This window comes from Eptatretus burgeri, chromosome 4 (assembly GCF_056783735.1).
Source record: "Eptatretus burgeri isolate ZD-2024b chromosome 4, Ebu_testis_v1, whole genome shotgun sequence".
Lineage (NCBI taxonomy): Eukaryota > Metazoa > Chordata > Myxini > Myxiniformes > Myxinidae > Eptatretus > Eptatretus burgeri.
Window position 1 is genome coordinate 123,349,637 of NC_140964.1, and position 20,000 is coordinate 123,369,636.

Here is a 20,000-nt window from a genome sequence, read left to right on the forward strand (position 1 = left end):
TGTCTTCTGATTGTGTTGTGGCTTTGGGTTTGCCAGACCTCTTCCTGTCAGAGTTTCCTCTCGTTTCCAAGTGCCTTTTGATGGTGCTGGAAACTCAACTCACTGACACCTTGGATTTTTTTGCAATTTCTCCATCGGAAAGACCTACACTTTTAAGGGTTATAATGGTCTGTCTGTCTTCCTTTGTTAATTGTCTTTTTCTCACCATTATGATAGCAATATACTACTTCCTGAAGTGCAATATCATCCAAATAATGCTGCAGAGGGTGTAGCAACACAGTCTGTTCCAACACTGCTTTTATGCAGAGGGTTTGTAACTAATCAACAAAAGTTGCGACACCTGTAGGAATTGTTTGCATCAACATTCAAGGCTTAATTTACTTCCATTGCTGCAGAACAGCTGCAGTTGCTGACCCATTACTTGTTGCCTGAAAAGTTTTTAACAACTCTGAAATTTGCATTATTTTTCAGTTTTTGGTGACCTAAACTTTTTTTTATAACCTCTGGCAGTTTACTGCTTCACTTTGTACCATTTCAGGTTATTCACTGGACTTGAGCTGCTTAAAATTCAGTAAAAACTGGAAAAATGGGGGTGTTCTAAAACTTTTGACCGGTGGTATATATAAAAAAAAGTATATATATATATATATATATATATATATATATATATATATATATATATATATATATATATATATTCTGGAAATCATCTGAGTGGGTGAAAATTGGTACGTGCAATAATTCACTTTTACATTTGTAAAAGTTGGAACAACTACTCCTACTGCAAAGCATATGATAATCAAAATATTTGATCAATTTGTTTGTTACTTTGCTGTATATTTTGAGTTGGTTGGACTCGACGAGGAGCTTTCATTAATTTACGATGATGGACATGCCAGGATGAAATGTAACAAGGTTACTTTCAGCAATTTTTAAGCATCTCTCCCTTGGAAATTACAAATTAAATTTTGCATCAATAATGGAAATACAAATTGTTTGGGGTTGAAAATGTTTTGACCTGACCGAATTTTAAAGGTCATGACCTAATTTTGTACATTTTACCATTTTCACCAAAACACGACTGCGGTTTGTCCGATCGGACCTAAATTTCCCTCTTTATAGCCAAGAGAAATGCGAATTGACGCTTAACTTATGTCATACCCCTTCGGGTTAAAGGTTCAGGTCAGATTGTGGTCTTAAAAATAAATAAATAAGAAAATAAAATGCTTGTCATCACTCAATTTTGCCAATCTCAGGCAGCTTAGCCATCCAAGATTTCTCACATTCCAATAGAATACATGCACTGATACCGTGCACCTGATATTTGATTCGTGTTTTTGACCTACTTTTTCGGATTGCGACAATCAACTAAAAACACCTTTTTGATCATAACTGGAATAATTTTTCTCAAAATTTCAAGGTCTTATGTTGAGTTTTTAATGGGTAGATTTTCGATGGGGACACATTTTCTTAATTCACACTCTATTCCTAAATGCTGAAGGTCACAGTCATGTGGCAGTCCAAATAAAAAAACAATATAGCCCCCATTGGATCGTAGGCCAAAGGTAAATCACAGGCGTCGCCAAGGGTAAGCCTCGGGGGAGGCTTACCCATGACGATCGCAGATATCTAGTTTTTCATTATTTTTGTTCAATTTGTTTGCACATCATTGGTTATCATAAGCTTGTCATCACAATGGAGGCTCTAAGTCAATTCCAACCCAATTTAAATGCATGATAAAGTAGCATAAGCAAATAGATTATTTGCTGTATGATGTGCAGTAAAAGCAATAGCACTCACTTAAAATAAATAAAAAACAGAGGTCAATTTGTATTGGCAGAATAAGAATCGGTGAGAGTCGTCTGCATACACAATTGGAATAAAATTGATGAGAAATATACTCAATTGCCAAAGTGAATTTGTGCAATATTCAAACTATGTCATGCAAAGTGAAAATGATGAGAAATCGCCGACATTGGCAAGCGAATGCAATGCATCTCCACTGCCGCCCCCTTGCCCCCTCGCCCCCCTCAACCCCTGTAAAAATTTAAAAGAAAGACACCAGATGAATCCAGTATATAAACAGCAAACTATTCTTCATTAAATTGCTTTTTTTCTACCCCTTCTTTTCAGTGCCAGCAGAGCTGAAGCAATCAATATGCAGACAATACACTGGTCGTTTTGCCATATTCCTTCCCAGCAGTCGTTAAGGCACGAATTTGTAATTTAGCCTGGGTATTATCATTCAATGGCCGACTCTTTTCAAAAGTCTCTGTGCAGTCTTCCATATCCAACAGTGAATATCGAGCAGATGGGACGCTTGGCTTAACATCCTTGTGTTGGTCATCACACCCATTGATGTAAATGTCCTGCCCGAGAAGCACCAGTGTGTGAAAGCTTAGAGTCGGGGCAGGGAGCAAACCAGACAAGAAACCTCAAAAGGTGACCATTGAGATATGTTGTCAGTCCTAAAACCATAATGTACAGTCGCTCAAGTATTACCGTACATCGGTTATTTGCAATCGGTAACTTGAAATCTAATCTCTTGTGTGGCATCTTCCTGCTGCACTGGTTTTCCCTCCCATCGAATGCACTCTAAAAGCACTCTAAACCACTATACCATCGACAAACCATGAAATTCAACAATCATACATTACTCAATATCTATTGATGATGCATTCAACATTGAACATGGGAAATGCATCCCGTACTGCAGAACGTTTTTGCCTCGAAAAACGGCCTCCGGACATTACACATGTAGATCGATACAACTTTATGTACTCTGACATTTAAATATAAATAACAGTTCCTTAACAAAGAACCTCAATGCAGGAGGCGTCCATTCGACCGATCAAGCCTATGGTCGTTTGCCCGGGCCCGATCCTTTTTAAATGCTGAGCGACAAGGAAGGAAACAGCAGGTACCATTTTAAAACGCTGGTATGACTCGGCCGGGGTTGGGACTGCCGCATGCCGACTCAGAATGGACGGTCTAATGCTATGACTCCACCAAGTCTGGTAAATAAAGAAAGTTGTATAAATGTTCAGGTGATCAATGGTCGACTAAAACTTTGCCTTTAGCAAAGACTGCTCATGTTGCAATACAAATGAGTATGACTGCTTAAGAGATAAGTAAAAAAACAACTTCAAGCCAACCGAGAAGAGCAGGAAGCACGAAAAATAAAATGAGAAGTCCATCCCTAAATAAAAACCTTTGCAAATTATTTTACATGAGAGACAGAGAGATTGAGAGATTAGCATACAAGGAAAAGACATTCGAGGCCTTTGAAATCCATGTCAATCATTTATTCACCACACCGTGAACTCCTTTCCTCCTGCTCGTCACTTCTGGTTGCCACCAGTACTGGAAACCCTAGATCTAACATATATTTACACATTCCCACAAGGCAAAATTATGCTGCTCCAAGAGAAAGAGAGACAGACAGAGAGACAGAAAGATGGTTGGGTCAGGAAGGGTTAATAGGATAAGAAAGATTGTGGGTAAGTATGGGGGGGTGACATGAAGTGGTGGTGCAGTGCATTATTGAATCCCTGGAGGGAAGAATGTGATTTCACAGCCTTTGGAAGGTGGGTCCAACTCTGGGATAAGTGAAGAATAAAATAGTCGAAGTCACGCTGGATTTTAGAACTTTAAAGGGAAACCCAAATGCAATTTTTTTTCTTCTTCTGAAAACCATGGAATTAAACAAAATTGCAAATCAGAAATTGTCGAAAAAAGTCCTCGAGTGTCGATTTTGCCAACGACATCACACCATGCTCTGACCTTGATCAAAATGCCGGTTTTACATGGATAAACAGTGCATGTCGAGCTCGGATCCCGATACTGATTCCATTGTCATTTGTAACACTGATTATTCTCAGAATGTTGAAACTGATCAGTAGGATAATGAAGAAACTATTTTGAAGATCAGTAGGATGGAGACAAAATTGGTGATGGAAACGCTTTGAGGAAATTGTGAAGCCGTATCGTTTTGAGCCTTACGTGAGCGATTCAGAGGAAGAAGGCCGAAGGGAAGATAGAGGTGTTAAAAAGCTCAAAACACTGGTCGCATGTTAACTAGAGCAGGGGAGGTTTTGCTTTCCATTACAATGATGGTTTAGAAAAGGAGAGATTTTGTATTCATTGATAAATCGGTGTATATATTACTTGAGCAGAAATACCCATCATCACCCAGCACACGCGAACAAAATTGGCGACGAATGCTTTGTCTCATCGCAGGCTGACCAGGTGTCTTGTACGTTATGGATCGTCCTGTTTCATACTTTCCCAAAAGGCCATTTGTGTCTGTGCTGTGTCCCACTGTCATGTCTGTCAGGTGTTGATGTCCCACCCCAGTGGAGGGGGGAGTGGTGCTGTGGTGGAGAGGGGGTATGGGATTGTGGGAGGATGGTGGAAGGGGGTGGTGCTAATGTGGAGAGGGGTGTGGGGAGGGGTTGGGGAATATGGGGGGGAGGGGGGTGACGGGAGGGACTCAAAGTTTTAGTATCCTAAGTGAAATCCTCTCGAAGGGTAGATGATGCATACAGCGCCTATAGAAAGTCTACGCCCCCTTTCAAATATTTCACCTTTTGTTGCCTTATGGCCTGGAATTAAATTGCATTAAATCAAAAATTTTCCACATCATAACCCACAACTTCCAAGTGAAAAAATAAATTCTACAAATTTCAGAAAATTAATTAAAAATACAAAACGAGAATATCTTGGTTGGATAAGTGTCCACCCCCTGAGTTAATACTTGGTGGAAGCACCTTTGACAGCAATTACAGCTGTGAGTCTGTTGGGATATGTCTCTACCAACATTGCCCACCTTTATTAGGCAATATTTGCCCATTCTTCTGTGCAATCTTCAAATCATGCCACAGATTTTTGATTGGATAGATCGGGGCTCCAACTGGTCCCTCAAGGGCATTTATCTTTTTGTTTCTTAGCCACTCCTGTGTAGTTTTGGTGGTGTGCTTCGTGTTGTCATGCTGAAAGGTGAACTTCCATCCCAATTCAGCTTTCTTGCAGAGGGTAGCAGGTTTTCCTCAAGGATTTTTTCTGTACTTTGCTCCATCCATTTTCCCTTCTATCCTGACAAGTGCCTCAGTCACTGTTGATGAGAAAAATCCCCATAACATGATGCTGCCACAATCATGCTTCACTGTAGGGATGGTGTTATTTGGATGATTTGCTGTGTTGTGTTGGGTTTGCACCAAACGCAACAGTTTGCATTTAGGAAAAGAAGTTCCATTTTGGTTTCATCAGACCACAAAACTTTTTTCCACATGGCGTCAGACTCTCTAGAATGTTTTTTTTTTCAGACCTCAAATGGGACTCAAGGTGGGCTTTTTTGAGTAATGGCTTCCTTCTTGCCACCCTACTGTACAGGCCAGACTCGTGGAGTGCTTAAGATATTGTTGTCACATGCACACACTGACCAGTCTTTGCCATAAAGGCATGTAACTCTTCAAAAGTTGCCATTGGCTTCTTGGTAGCCTCCCTGATCAGTTTCCTCCTTGTGTGGTCATCCAGTTTGGAGGGACGGTCTGATCTTGGCAGTCTTGGTGGTACCATACACCTTCCACTTCTTCATGATTGACTTCACTGTGCTCCAAAGGATATTCAAAGCCTTTGAAAGAATTTTTATACCCATCCCCCGATCTGTGCCTTTCCACAACTTCATCCCAGAGGTCTATTGAGAGCTTTTTGGTGTTCATGGTTGAGTCTTTGCTGTGAAATGCTTTACCCAGCAGAGAAAACAGCTGATTTTACTCTAAAATAATCAGAATCACTGCAGTTTAACACAGGTGGAGGCCAATTAACTTGGTGTGTGTTTGAAGGTGATTGATTACACCTGAGCTCATTTACAATTGCTATTATGAGGGGGGTGGGTACTTATCCAAACAAGATATTCTAGTTTTGTATTTTTAATTAATTTTCTGAAATTTGTAGGATCTATTTTTCACTTGGAAGTTGTGGGTTATGATGTGTAAATAAAGGTGGGGAGGGGGGGGAGTCTGATTTAATGCAATTTAATTTCAGGCGACAAGGCAAGAAAAGGTTAAAAAAAAAAAAATTGAAAGGGGATGTAGACTTTCTATAGGCACTGTAAATACTTTTTCTCTATTATAAATAGACGGTGATTCATTTGATTTGCAGAAATTTGTGTTGAACATGTATAATAATTTTCAGGTGCTCTTTTGTGACAATGGGAATAGGTGTTAGATGCAATGCTGAAATCGCCCGTGAACATGCACCGACTGGTAGCTCGGTTGAGATGGTGTTACAGTTTCGAGCAACAGCTGTTTCTTCCACTTAGTCATGGGGATAGCATCCTCTCTCAATTGTGGTGGATAACCACAAGATCTAAGCATCTCTGTTGTTTTATAACAGTGTTCCGTAAAATGTTCCGAACACAAAAGGGAACGTTTTGTCGACCCGATCCACACTGCGGTATTTCGGAGAAACCTCGTCCAATTTCTGCCAAACTTTGGGTCTTTCGGCCGTTGGTTTAGCAAGAAACCATCTCGGTTTGTATTACTTCAAGCAACAAGGATGCATCAACTCAGCGCATCTGTGAAAAATCGAAAATTATTTGCCGTTTGAGTGAAATCGTACCGCAACGTAACCCGTTAACAATAAAGAAGTGGTGCTCACCTTCATGGTGTGACGTCAGGGCTAATCTGAAGAAGATGATTTCGACTTTTAATCGGAAATTTACCTTCTTTACAATTCGGAAATGGAAAGAGATAAATCATACCTACTTTGTAGGGTATCAAGGAATAGATTAGCATCAATGTGGTCTGCATGTTTGGGTTCCCCTTTTCGCAGCAGTGGGTTTGTGGAAGAACATGTACATCCTGGAGTTATTGGGGAGAGGCGGAGGGTTGTGAAAGCAGATGGAGCAACACCAAAGAAGAGGTGGCAAAAATAAATAAATAAATAAGTAGTTTAAAAAATAAAAATAAAAAAACCCAGAGGTCACCTGACCTGCCCATGATGTGAAAGTAGCAGACCTTATTGGTTCTGGGAAATTTCACTTTGACCAAAATTGTGCATGCACACTTGTCAGACATACTTTGGTGTCAGGCGGATATTATCCCGATAATAATACAAGGGCTAACTTTTTGCTGATGTAGGGCTCAAGTATGAAGCTAACCTTTCAATATAGGTCACGTACATTCTGTATGAATGCTTGCTGTACAGTGATTTGCTCCACTTACAGAACACCCATCTTCAATTACTGTGAAAGTATAAAATTAGAAAAATAACTTAAAATTGGTTGGGTTAAAAGGGTTATTGCTGAAAATACCTCACCGGTAAAGCATGCCTGTCCGTTTGCTCATTGTAATGGCAAGGGAGAGACCATGCATTGTGGCAAAACCTCCAAGTGTCCGATTCCTGCGAATGCATTCAATCAAGCCACCTGCAGACACAGATTTCTGGACCGATATTCCTGATGGGGGCGACGCATTCCTGCACCCAGGTGGGCCAAGGCGCCGTAGGCTAAACGGCTCTGAAGGGAGCTTGTGGATGCGTGGGCTGATGTAAAGCTCGCTCGATGTGCTCCGGCAGGCATGCATATCGACTGGTGTGGCACACCATTCCAGTATACGAGGGAAAAGTGAGAGGAAGAATGTATGAGTGATAAAGCAGCTGCCATGGTGAGGAGAACAATTTTATCAATGTGACCCCAAATGTTTTCTGATGATGTATCCACATCTCCCTCCATGAACCACAAATAAAATAGCTGTGATGGCAGTACAGGAATAAAAGCATTAAAAATCTGTCGACAAAGCAATTGCACCGACTTGCAGAAACCTGTGCATGTACTCCAAATGTGAACACATGCCTTTGTGTATTCTTGGCTGACCTCTGACATTTTAAAACCACAGTGCATGTCCCAATTTGTGCAGTATCAGCAATAAGTCTTCCAGCCTAAATTCATGACTATTCAGAGGACCGAGATTGTATTGCTCGATATTGAAAATGTTATTACCAAGGAAAGTGTGAATAGGAATAGGATCCACAAATCTACTTGGGTACAAGGGTTACTGAAATCAAACTTAAAGGATGAAATACATAAACAAAATTTTTTTAAAAAACAATTTAGAAAAAAAAAGAACTAAAGTGTAGAATAAATTCTCAATGACTGACTCTCAACATAGCTTGTTACAAATGACCATGACTCAAGCAGATTTCCTTTCAGCTCCGGGAAAACACAAGAGGCCGAGCAATGTGGCAACTCGACAAAAATGCTCCCCTCTGGTGTTACATTTCACGACGAACAAAAAGGCCGAGGCACTGCGGTACTATGTATAAACCATGATGATCATGCGTACGAGCAAAACAAATTTGAAAGGATAGAGACACCAAAGAAAAATCTTAATTATTTAAACTTCTGACTGAAAACGAATTTAAATGAATAACTTTGCGCTTTGCGAATGAGCTTGCTTAACAGATTGTCGGAAATAAACTATTCAATGAAAATTCCCAACATACCAGTTGTTTGAGTCTTTCACAGAAAACGGTACTTCTTCCCGAGATGCTTGCGTTCTCATTCACGACAAGGACCACGCACGAAGTAAGAAAAGTTCTTGAGAAAAGTGGGAACCATGTGTCAGTGAGCAAGTGTATGGCAAACAGCAGTGGCCTGCAAGCTCAAGAGAGACGGGAAGAATCCGACACCAACCGTCCCAGTCCTTGAATGTCTGAAGTGAAAGTTTCACAGTGATGCTGAGCGCCGGGAGAATATCCAGTTGCGGGAAAAGACGGAAGGCGGCTCCAGGAACACAGAACGAAAAATAAAAAAAGACCAGCTGTCTGAGAGCGAGTTGCAGCTACACGTTTTCTACATAGGCAAAGGAAAAATAATGAAGACAAAAATAAGCATTGCAGTCGAAAAATATTAAATTAATAAGCAAATATAAACAGGTAAAGGGCAGAAAAACTACAAGAGGATGCAAATACAAAACCCAGTTAAGATCTCAAAGATCATACCTTATTGAAGCTGAACAGGATGTGGGGAAAAAATGAATAAAAAGGAAACTTGCACCAAACATGACCGAGAAAGGAATTTATGTTGAATGGATAAGGAAAGATAAATGTGGGAGAGGGTATGGGTAGTGGGGGGGGGGGAGGTGGAGGGGGAAGGGGAAGGGGTGAGTTCAAGTATGATGCACAGAGAAAAGCCAAGTTCTTGTCTACTGTTACCAAACATCGATTCATGATAACATTTATTGCCTATGAGCAGTCGTTGTAGAATGTGACCGTAACAGTTGCACCTTGCATTGAAAGAAAAATAACTATCTAAAATAAAATGAGAAAACTGACGATATCTCGTTTTCTGTGCTCAAACAGAGGTTGTGTGCATGATCAGGATATAATAAACAACTACCTCTTTCCACAAGATGTATGAAGTTATTGTGTGGAACAAAATGTATGATGGAGCTGCAAACTCAGTGGTAGGAACGGTCATTGAAAATAAATATTTGACAATCACCAAACGACAACATCTCTCATTAAACCAAAATATATTTTTATTATTATCGATATTTCAATATTGTGTGGTGTGGAAAATATATATATATATATATATATATATATATATATATATATATATATATATATATATATATATATATATATATATATATATATATATATATATATATATATATATATATATATATATATATCAGGTGCTGAGTAATGAAACTCTCTAATCAATGTAGCCATGAGGTCCCTCTCTCTCCCTGCCAAAGATTTGTCAACTGAGCATTCAAACCAACCAATACAGAGCTCTCAAGCCTCAAATGACAAAATCTGTCACCTTCCATTCCAATAAGGAAAAATAAATAAAAACAAGAATGACGTCATGCTATGCATGACACTTGCAAAATCCATAAAACAAATTTGACCTAAAAAAAAAAAAATTGGTGATTTCATTCAATGACAAAAATATGCAAATCCTCTTCAAATTTCAAGTCAATAGAATGAATATTGAGGATTCTAGAAATTTCACCTAAGTTGTTGACCTTTGGCCTATGTTGACCTTTTGGTCCATGTTGACCTCACAAATAATTGGTGGTTGAATTCAGTGATCTGAAATATAAATCCTCTTCAAATTTCAAGTCAATCAGATGAAAATCGAGGACTTTAGAAAAACTCACCTCAGTTGTTGACCTTTGGCCTACGTTAACCTTTTGGTCTGTGCTAACCTGTTTGTTGACCTTTGGCCTTTTGACCTCAAAAGCAATAGGCTTCTTGCTTATGACGAACTCTACCATGTGGTGAAGTTTCATGAAGATCGGTTTAAAATTGTGACCTGCAGGCGATCACCATACAGACAAACAAACAGAGACACAGACAGACAGAGAAGAATGCACAAGACCAACCAATATATGTGAAAAATCTTCCATTTTCACAAATAATAAACAACTTTCGTCGTCGCTTAATATCTTAATTTTGCTTTTCTTCAACACTGCAAAAACTAACCAGAGCAGAAAGTACACAAATCAGGTTAATATGAATATTTCAAAGCCAGTGTTAATGCGGAAACTTTCCGGGAGTGTAACCAAGAATATAGAAAATCATGGGTAAGTACCCAAGATGACAGTTGGTGATAGAGTGCTGTCTTTAAAGATTGGAGAGAAAAGCACTAATGAGATAGAGATCGACTCAGGAAGGCAATTTCAGAAATGAAAAGGACAGAGGAGTGGGGGTGAAAATAATTATTCGATATGGGGAGGATATAAATAAATGTTTCACTGATTGAAGGGTACAATGTGGTGCAACTGGGGAGAGGTTTAAGCCAGAGAGGGCAGGGAGTGTGCCAAGGAAGGGGAAGGCTGAAAATAAAAGGAAATAATGAACTGTGAGGTCAGTAATCTGTTTACAATGTTAGAGAAACCCCCGTGTCTCAGCCTTTTGTTGAGAGATAGATGAGTTCACAAACAAAATCGGTATTAAATTGTACCAATTCCAAAAAGTTCTGATTCTCAATAAAGTTTTGGCGTTCACATAAAAATATTTAATCTGGGCCAGAAGGCAGACGGAGATGACAAGGACATTCATGGAACATTTCCAGTGTCATTTGACACGTGGCAGAAGCCAACTGGGCAGGATGGCCGAGAGGTTTCCTAATGTTTCATAGGCAGAGCGATTCATAAAAGTGTGTGCGGTCCCTCATATGGATGTTAAACGGGAATCCCGTCTGTTGGGATTAGTTGTTGGATCTTAAAGATCCCACTGTGTCCTTTGTGAAGAGAAGGCAAGCTTTCGCCGGCACCATGGCAAAAATAAATAAAATTCCTGCCCAAACCTCATGTCCCCTCTCCCCCCCCCAAGGGAATGAAGTGCAAAATAGTAACCGCCCCCCCCCCAATGAGGAGTAGCTGCACCCCTTAACCAGGCATGTGGAATAGTAGTAGTAGTAGTAGTAGTAGTAGTAGTAGTAGTAGTAGTAGCCGACATTAAATGCATCTTTGCGGCATCGTGCGTGCAGTGTGTCCTGAAACACTGGGAAGTGGCTGCCTTGAGGTTGCACGAGCATGTTGTGATAAAACCTTTGCATCTAAGTGGGTAAGTTCCTGTGGACATTCATCAACATGATGTTGCATTGCGAAGAATCAACCATGGATGAATAACGTTCGGGGTTGGGAGAGAAAGTTTAAAAAGGGACGTAAAAGCAATGAAACCGAGCCTCATTCCAGACAACCATGAGCAAGCTGTTTACCAAACAAAATACATTGTGTGCAATCATTCGCCATGATGATGGCGGTCATCTTTTGGGATGGCCGTGGAATCATTTCCACTCACCGCATTGCAAAAGGGACAACTGTTACCAGGAACAATTACCACGAGGTGATGGAAAAAACGGTTGTCAGCCATGCAGAAGAAACGTTTGCAACTTGCACAATTGGGGTGTGCGCTTCAATCATGACAATGGCTGACCACAAGGGACTGCTCAGGTGCGAGAATTATTTAAAGAGGAAAGTATTAAGCCGATCCGACAACATTCATAGGACCTCGCACCCAGTGACTGTGATTTCAAAAAAATTAGAGACAGCCTTCATCGTTGCAATTTCTTATCCGTGTGAAGATCAGGGTTGGTGTCAGCGATGTCCAAAATGGGCTCCATATACCCATGAAGGTGGTTTTGCTACAGCCTTCACATCATTGATGGATAGCCGTCAAAAGTGTATCAAAAGTGCACCACTCCTCAGGGAATATGTTGATGCGTCATTTATTAAAGTCTTATGAGCTCGTCAAAATGAATTGGGCCTTCATGTTTCATTGCACCGCGTACGGATCTACGGTTAGACGGAATAACTCGTCCAAAGTTTTGAGCAACTTACTTGCATTCACAGACCTCAACTCTTGAAACTTTTTATTTACGCTCGACTAAACCTTCTATGTGACCACACTTGGTGCCACATGCTGTGTTCACACAAATAATACATACAGTAGAGTCTTACCAATTCCAATTGAACTTCGACCCGTATTAAGGGGTTGGCATTAATGTTAAAATTTTAAACAGATGAGGCAGCAGCTCATGAACCATTAGGCAACAACAGCTGACATGACTACTGTTGCCATGGGAATAGCAACAAACAGCACAATTTGTACATTTTTATGAGAACACACCATATATTCCACAACTTCCAGAGGGCGTGAGATCCGATGGAACAGATGAGCAGAATGTTATAAAATAAACTAGTGCGTCGCGATTGATTGTATTATGCGATGTTGTGCCAAAGGACGCTATCGGAAATTGCGTTTTGAAAGCAGCTCGATGCGGTCACAAGGACTGCTGTCGGGTCATCGTCCATCTCGATAAGAAATCTGAAATAAATTGAGCGAGAGTAAAGGCACCGATGCGTCTTTATAAATGGAAAGCAGTCTATTGAAGATGAATGCATTCTCCTACATTTAAGAGCACCGCAAGGATAACATACATGGCACCACGACTGTGCTTAAACCACATTTTAACCGCAAGAAAGAACAAGGTAAATGTAGGCAAAACTGAAGATGGTTAAGGTGGCAGGGAAGGAGTATATATATATTCGAGATTCAGAAACCACCACCCACAAATTATGACTTTATGGTTCAGGACAATTAATGTCAAAGCACTTTCCATTATCGCAGAGTGCTTCATAAGAAGAAGAAGAAAAAAAAACAGAATGAAGCTATTTTAAAACCAGAACATTAAGTTGATGGTGGAAGACAAAAGCTGAGGTTTATAAAGGATTTCATCCACATGGATGCAACAAACGAGGACAGTGGCACATTAGCTTACTCAAAGCAAAACTGCCCTCTGGAGAAAAGCCTTTGAATAAAACACTTTTGTTTTGCAATATCAGGGTCAATATCATGTCAAACAATGCGTTCTCTTTTTGGGAAGCGACAAATAGTAAACCAGGCTGAACAGTTTACGTTTTGTATCCACTGATAGGCTGGTTCTGCATCTGGACCTGAACCAAAATCTGATCGACTTGTTCTCGTCACCTCCCCAACTCATCCACCAAGTGTTGTCAAAAGCCGACGATAACCTTTAGAGATATCGTGTTATATATTGTTTATGGCCCCATCTCATCTCTCAATTGTAAAGTATCATTAAAAAATTCTCGGATCCGGATCCGGACCTTCACCAAAATCAAATCAATTTGTCCTTGTGAAACACCGAAGTTGTCCACCAAATATCGTCCGAATATGTCCATAACTCAGACATCCTGCTCGCAGATAGACAAACAAAACAAACAAGGGTGAGCATACCTTTGGTGGAAAAGGGAATAAATCTACTCGTGGTGATGCTCTTCTGGAGAATATTACAACCTTTCACAAATAGTATTGTTAACCTAAAACCCCATCACCACAAGGTCATGGTGGAGATCACAATGCTGTGGATCTGGATACCGAAAATGCCCCCAAATTAAGGTGCGAAAAATAAATAAATAACAATTTGCCGGGTGAAACCAGACTGGAACTAGAGGGGGAGCACTCGGGAGAGTGCAAAACCTCCGCCACCAATACTGCTGGGTCACTCAAGTGAACCTTATATCTTATTCATTAAATATGATGTCAACAGTGCTGACAGAGTTATAGTTCTTTTCTCCAACATTTTTGGGGGGGCGGGGGGGGAAGGGGGGTTTGGAAATCACTTAAAACATGTAGAAATGCAAAAAAAGAAATCGAAATTTTGTTGAAAAAAAGTTGCAAAAATTTTTTTCTCTAACAATATTTTTTTTTGGGGCGGGGGGGGTTGGAAATCACTTAAAACATGTAGAAATTCAAAAAAAAAATTTTCTCTAACAATTATTTTTTTTTGGGGGGGGGGACCAAGTCCAAAATCTAATGGCATGATCCTTGGACCATACCTAACCCCCACCCCCCACCACCAAGTTTCATCGAAATCCGTCGAGGAGTTTTTCCGTAATACTGTTCACAAACAAACAAACAAACAAACAAACAGAAAGGGGTGAAAACAGTAACCTCCGATATTCGATGGCGGAGGTTAAAAATGTGAGGAGTTCCATCAAGCTCTCCAAATAGGCATGAATGAACATTTTCCTGTGAAAACAGTCAGAATACACCGAGACGATAAGCCGTGGATGACTCCCTGGGTGAAATCACTTATCCGGCAGAGATTGATTGCTTTTCATAAAAACGAGGTGAATCTTTCCGTCACTTCGCTGATGGGTTTCATCAGAAGACAGTATGTTGTAGTTCATCGACATATTGCAAAGAAAGCCACATAAAGCAATCTATCGGTGAGTGTCACTGAGGATGTAAAAAAAAATAAAAATAAAAAACACAAACACAAACACAAACACAAACACCATCAATAGATGGCAATGCTGAAAGTTCTTTCAAGATTGTGTTCAGAAGTTGAAGCACAAAAACCACTCTCTGTGGTGAACAAACCTAAAAGTATGATATCCCAAGAACAAGCTGAAACTGTAATCACTATTCCTAGAATTGTAGAATCAGATAAAACCAGGATTGCCGAAACCATTAACTGCCATTTTGTAGATGTCAATGATGACATCCTGAAAGTCGACAGATGCAACTTACCTGCATTCTTACCATTTCCTTCCCCACCCCAACTGTTTTGCCCTGGGAAGTTTAGACGCAACCCAAGCGGATAAAGTCTGGCAAATCTAGTGGATACGATGATGTGCCAGCCAAGTTTATTCGTGAGTTTGCTCCTGAATTGTCAATCTCTTTGTGTGACAATCAATGGGTCGTACTGAAGTGGAATCCTCCCATCCCCGTGGAAAAAGGTGATAATCACTCCAATTCCAAAAGAAAAGTCAAGTGCCATCTCCAACGAATAAATTGCATCATCACTCGCTGATCATTTTGCAAAAACAGCAGAATTCTTTAACTAAAAGCATCTTTTTTTTAGATTTGAGTCCTCAACTTGATCCAAAACAGGATGATGCACAACTTGGACATTCCACCACACAATGTCTTGTTGATGACATGAGCAGAAACTCAGAAAAGGCAAGTAACATTGCAATGATTGCACTGACCGATTTCAGGAGTCTCTGAAAGGGTCAATCACACAATTATCACAAGAGAACTCGATACATATATGGAGAAACTTGTGGAGTGTGACGAGCACTCCGCCGATCCCCATTGGACACAGTCCTACACCAAAGCGTCACCTCCAACACAGAGGCCTCGGCCTGGTGACTGTCAAACAGACAAAAATTATATGGTCATCATTAGTTATACATCAAACAGAAAAACCAATACAGATTTCAGGCTTATTTGCCCTCATCAGGATGGTATACCAATAAATATCTAATCAATGATGACCACATTCATCGTTTATACATCAGACACCCCTCCTGGCTGTTATGGTGAGCATCACCGCAAATTATGTCTCACACGGTAAAACCGCACAGAACAACCGTCCGTCTGCAACCCAGACGATTGTTCCTGCTAATGAAAAACAGAAGGCACACAATGTGATCGGAGGGAAAATAAAAACATGTGGAGTGTGATGAGCATTCCGCTGATCCCAATTGGTGGAGGACTGTGTCTCACGGGGATCAGCTGTGTCCAATGGGAAAAAGTTGGCGAATTTACCATGGATTCCGTTGATCATACTCCCAACCGCAAGTCTTTACATGTATGTATTTAAACCTTCAAAAATCTTCTCTGAAACGGCTGAACATATCAAGGCGAAACATGACAGTGATGACCGCCTATCCAGTGGGGAAAAAAAAAAAAAACGTTCCCACATATGATATCATAGGTCACATGGTCTGTGAGCCAGATTGGATTTACCCTCAAAACTTTTAAATCTACTTCTCCCGATTGGCTGGACAGATCGATGGGAAACTTCACACAGGTTCCCCAAGCCTTGGTGATACCAAGGTGTTCATGAATAATTGATAGGTCACATGGTCTGGCAGCAATATTGGATTGATTGTAAATCTTAAAATTATTTTTCTCTTGAACCACTTATTTCGATCGACATGAATCTTCACAATTATGATCAATTAGTGATGGCGAATATATGTTTTAAATTTCAATCTGATCGGACACATGATCTTGCGGCCAGAATTTTCTTTTTTTTAAATCTGGGTTCTTTTTTACTTTTGCTCTTTTTCTTGCTCAACAAAAAATATTGTTACGGATTTCAGAATCCGGTCTGATGAATGCATCTACACGTCAAGGCCCCGTTGAGAAGGGTAAAGGATAAATCCCCTCTCTTATGGGAAGCTTTTTTCTTTACGACAGACACGTTTACACACATTTCTTTCATGAGCTCTGAAGCCAGCCCCCCATTCTTCCTCAGCAACAATCTTTCGTGAGCTCTGACGCCCGCCTTTTGTGAGAGCGCAAGGGTCGTCATGGTAACCGTGCGCCAGTGGAGAGGGGTGAGCTTGGGGCGGACTGCAACCGTGGAGACGGCCCGGAGATATAAAAACGAGCGAGAGGTACGTTCTTAGGAGAAAAGCGGGAGAGAAAAAAAAGCAGGAGAGAGGAAAGCGAAAGAAAGCGGGGCGAAAAGAAAGCGAGACAAAAGAAAGCCAGGGAGGGAGAAGAGAACGAGAAGTAAGCTTGAGAAGCGAGCAAGAAGCGGGTGTCTGACCAGCGCCAACAACGAGACAATTCATCCTTCCCTGTGCTTCGGCAAGTGAGCGGGTGGTGCGTGTGTGGGTGTGAGCAGTGCCGCCAACAAGTGAGGCATGGGTCGGTCACCAACAACACCAGGGTCTAAACCCATGACAGACGATCTCGGTGCCCTCCAGACTTCGACTGGCGTTCAAGGCTGTTCGTGAGAGGGTGCATGGCAAGGCTGGGTGCTGGCGACGGACGTGACATGCACGTACACATTTCAGGACGTTCTCACTTCACAGATGACTTTCTGATGAGTGAGAAGATTTTCCCCCCTCCCCCTGAATGATCTGTTGGGTACCCTTGTCTGTGTTTAACTATAAGTCAACCCCCAATAAACATCTGCTCTTTGTCTCTTTCCTGGTATTTTGATTGATTTTGCTTTGAAATTCATTCTATATTTACCTCAGCAAATAAAAAGTTTTTTTTTTTTAAGTTTTTTTATTGATAATAAATTATTTGTCGATTTCCAACCTGTCTGTGCTTGTCCTTTCCTTCCATTGGTCTCGCATTGTCCGAACAGAGATAGACTGGGAGGTAATTACCACAGATTTGACCAAAAATCATCAGCACGCACCAGCTGTTAAAACGCTCAGCCGCCCTAATTAAAATCTAATTGAGATAACATTGGTGCTTTACCGAGGGCGCGCTCCCCGGTCAGGTAACCACGTGACCTCAAGTTAAATGGAATAATTAGACGGTGGACACTGGAACTCGTGGTTGACGAGGTGGCGTTCGTAGTTCCAAAACAACCCACCGTACCATAACGTCAATTGTGAGCGGTGGCCCCAGGTCCGGCTCTACCGAGGATTAATTCCCCTGAGTGACAAGCTGGTGTCTCGGTACCCGTGGCCGCAACAATAATATAATAATATATATATATATATATATATATATATATATATATATATATATATATATATATATACATATATATACATATATACACACACACACACACACACACACACACACACACACACACACACACACACACACACACACACACACACACACACACACACACACACACACACACACACACACACACACACACACACACAGACACACACACACACACACACACACACACACAGACACATACTACAAGCCTGGTGTTGATGCAGTGGTTAGGGCAGCGGCTTAGGACCCAAAAGGTCCTGAGTTCAAGCCCCGTTGGGGGATGAATTTATAAATATATATATATATATATATATATATATATATATATATATATATATATATATATATATACATACATACATACATATATATATACATATATACCAAGTCGTATAACACCAGGGGGGTGACTCAGCCTGTCATGCTTCCGAGGTCGGCAAAATGAGTACCAGTGGACTGGGCCCGGTGTATGCCCCGGTTGGAATAGGTGTAACATATCCCTGTGTGTCGTAAGAGGCGACCAGGGTTGCGTCAGGAAGGGCATCTGGCGTAAAAACCTATGCCAAATCATTATGTGACAACAAAACGAATTTCCATACCGGATCGGTCGAGGCCTGGGTTACCAACGACCGCCACCGGTGGTCAGCAGGGTACCAGTGGAAATTGTGCTACTGCTGGGCGAAGGAGGAGAAGGAGATTAAGAAGGCGAGTCCGGAGGCAGTGGGAGAGGGGGAAGGGTAGAAGTGTGGATGTGAGAGTTGGAACTCTGAATGTTGGGAGGATGACTGGCAAAGGGCGAGAGTTGGCTGATATGATGGAGAGAAGAAAGGTGGACATACTGTGTGTACAAGAGACCAAGTGGATGGGGAGTAAGGCCAGGAGCATTGGAGGTGGTTTCAAACTGTTCTACCATGGTGTGGATGGGAGGAGAAATGGTGTCAGGGTAAATCCTGAAGGAAGATTATGTCAACAGAGTATTGGAGGTGAGGAGAGTGTCTGACCGAGTGATGAGTGTGAAGTTGGAAATTGAAGGGGTGATTATGAATGTCATCAGTGCATATGCACCACATCTGGGGTGTGAGATGGAATATGAAGAAGATTTCTGGAGTGAGTTAGATGAAGTGGTGGAGAGTGTATCCAAGGATGAAAGAGTGGTGATTGGAGCAGATTTCAATGGGCATGTTGGGGAAGGGAATAAAGAGGATGAGGAGGTGATGGGAAGGTACGGTCTCAACAAAAGAAATGTGGAAGGGAAAATGGTGGTAGAGTTTGCAAAAAGAATGGAAATGGCAGTGGTAAACACGTATTTCAAGAAGAAGGAGGAAAACAGGGTGACATACAAGAGTGGAGGAAAGTGCACACAGGTGGATTGCATCTTAAGCAGGAGATGCAACCTGAAAGAGATTGGAGACTGTAAGGTGGTGGCAGGGGAGAGTGTAGCTCGACAGCATCGATTGGTGGTCTGGAGGATGATTTTGGAGGTGAGGTTGAGGAAGAGAGTGAGGGATGAACCAAGGACCAGATGGTGGAAGCTGAAAGAGGAAGACAGTTGCGTGGAATTTAGGGAGGAGGCGAGACAGGTGTTGGATGGTGGTAAAGATGGGTGGGATGATTGGGCAACGACAGCAGAAGTTGTGAGGGAGATAGCTGGGAAGGTACTTGGTGTGACATCTGAACAGAGGAAGGAAGATAAGCAGACTTGGTGATGGAACGAGGAAGTACAGGAAAGTATAAGGAAGAAGGGGTTGGCGAAAAAGAAGTGGGATAGTCAGAGAGATGAAGAAAGTAGGCAGGAGTACAAGGAGTGGCGGCGAAAGGCAAAGAGAGAGATGGCAAAGGCTAAGAAAAAGGCATATGACGAGCTGTATGAGAAGTTGGATACAAAAGAAGGGGAAAAGGATTTATACCGATTGGCAAGACAGAGGGACCGAGCTGGGAAGGATGTGCTGCAGGTTCGG

At 41.3% G+C, this 20,000-nt stretch overlaps 1 protein-coding gene across 15 annotated transcripts in view; it reads right to left on the bottom strand.

Moving 5' to 3' along the window:
• The window catches only part of KCNAB2 (potassium voltage-gated channel subfamily A regulatory beta subunit 2), a 156,718-nt gene that overhangs the window by 72,647 nt on the left and 64,071 nt on the right, over nucleotides 1–20,000 (bottom strand). For 3 of the 15 annotated variants that reach the window (XM_085876158.1, XM_085876156.1, XM_085876157.1), the window contains exon 3: nucleotides 7,321–7,591. The exons of 10 other annotated variants lie outside the window; for them this stretch is intronic. In XM_085876158.1, the coding sequence (XP_085732284.1) occupies nucleotides 7,321–7,591 (271 nt within the window). Of the gene's footprint in view, nucleotides 1–7,320; nucleotides 7,592–8,505; nucleotides 8,855–9,003; nucleotides 9,112–20,000 lie in introns of those variants that run through there. 2 more of the 15 variants (XM_085876159.1, XM_085876170.1) reach the window with 2 other exon arrangements.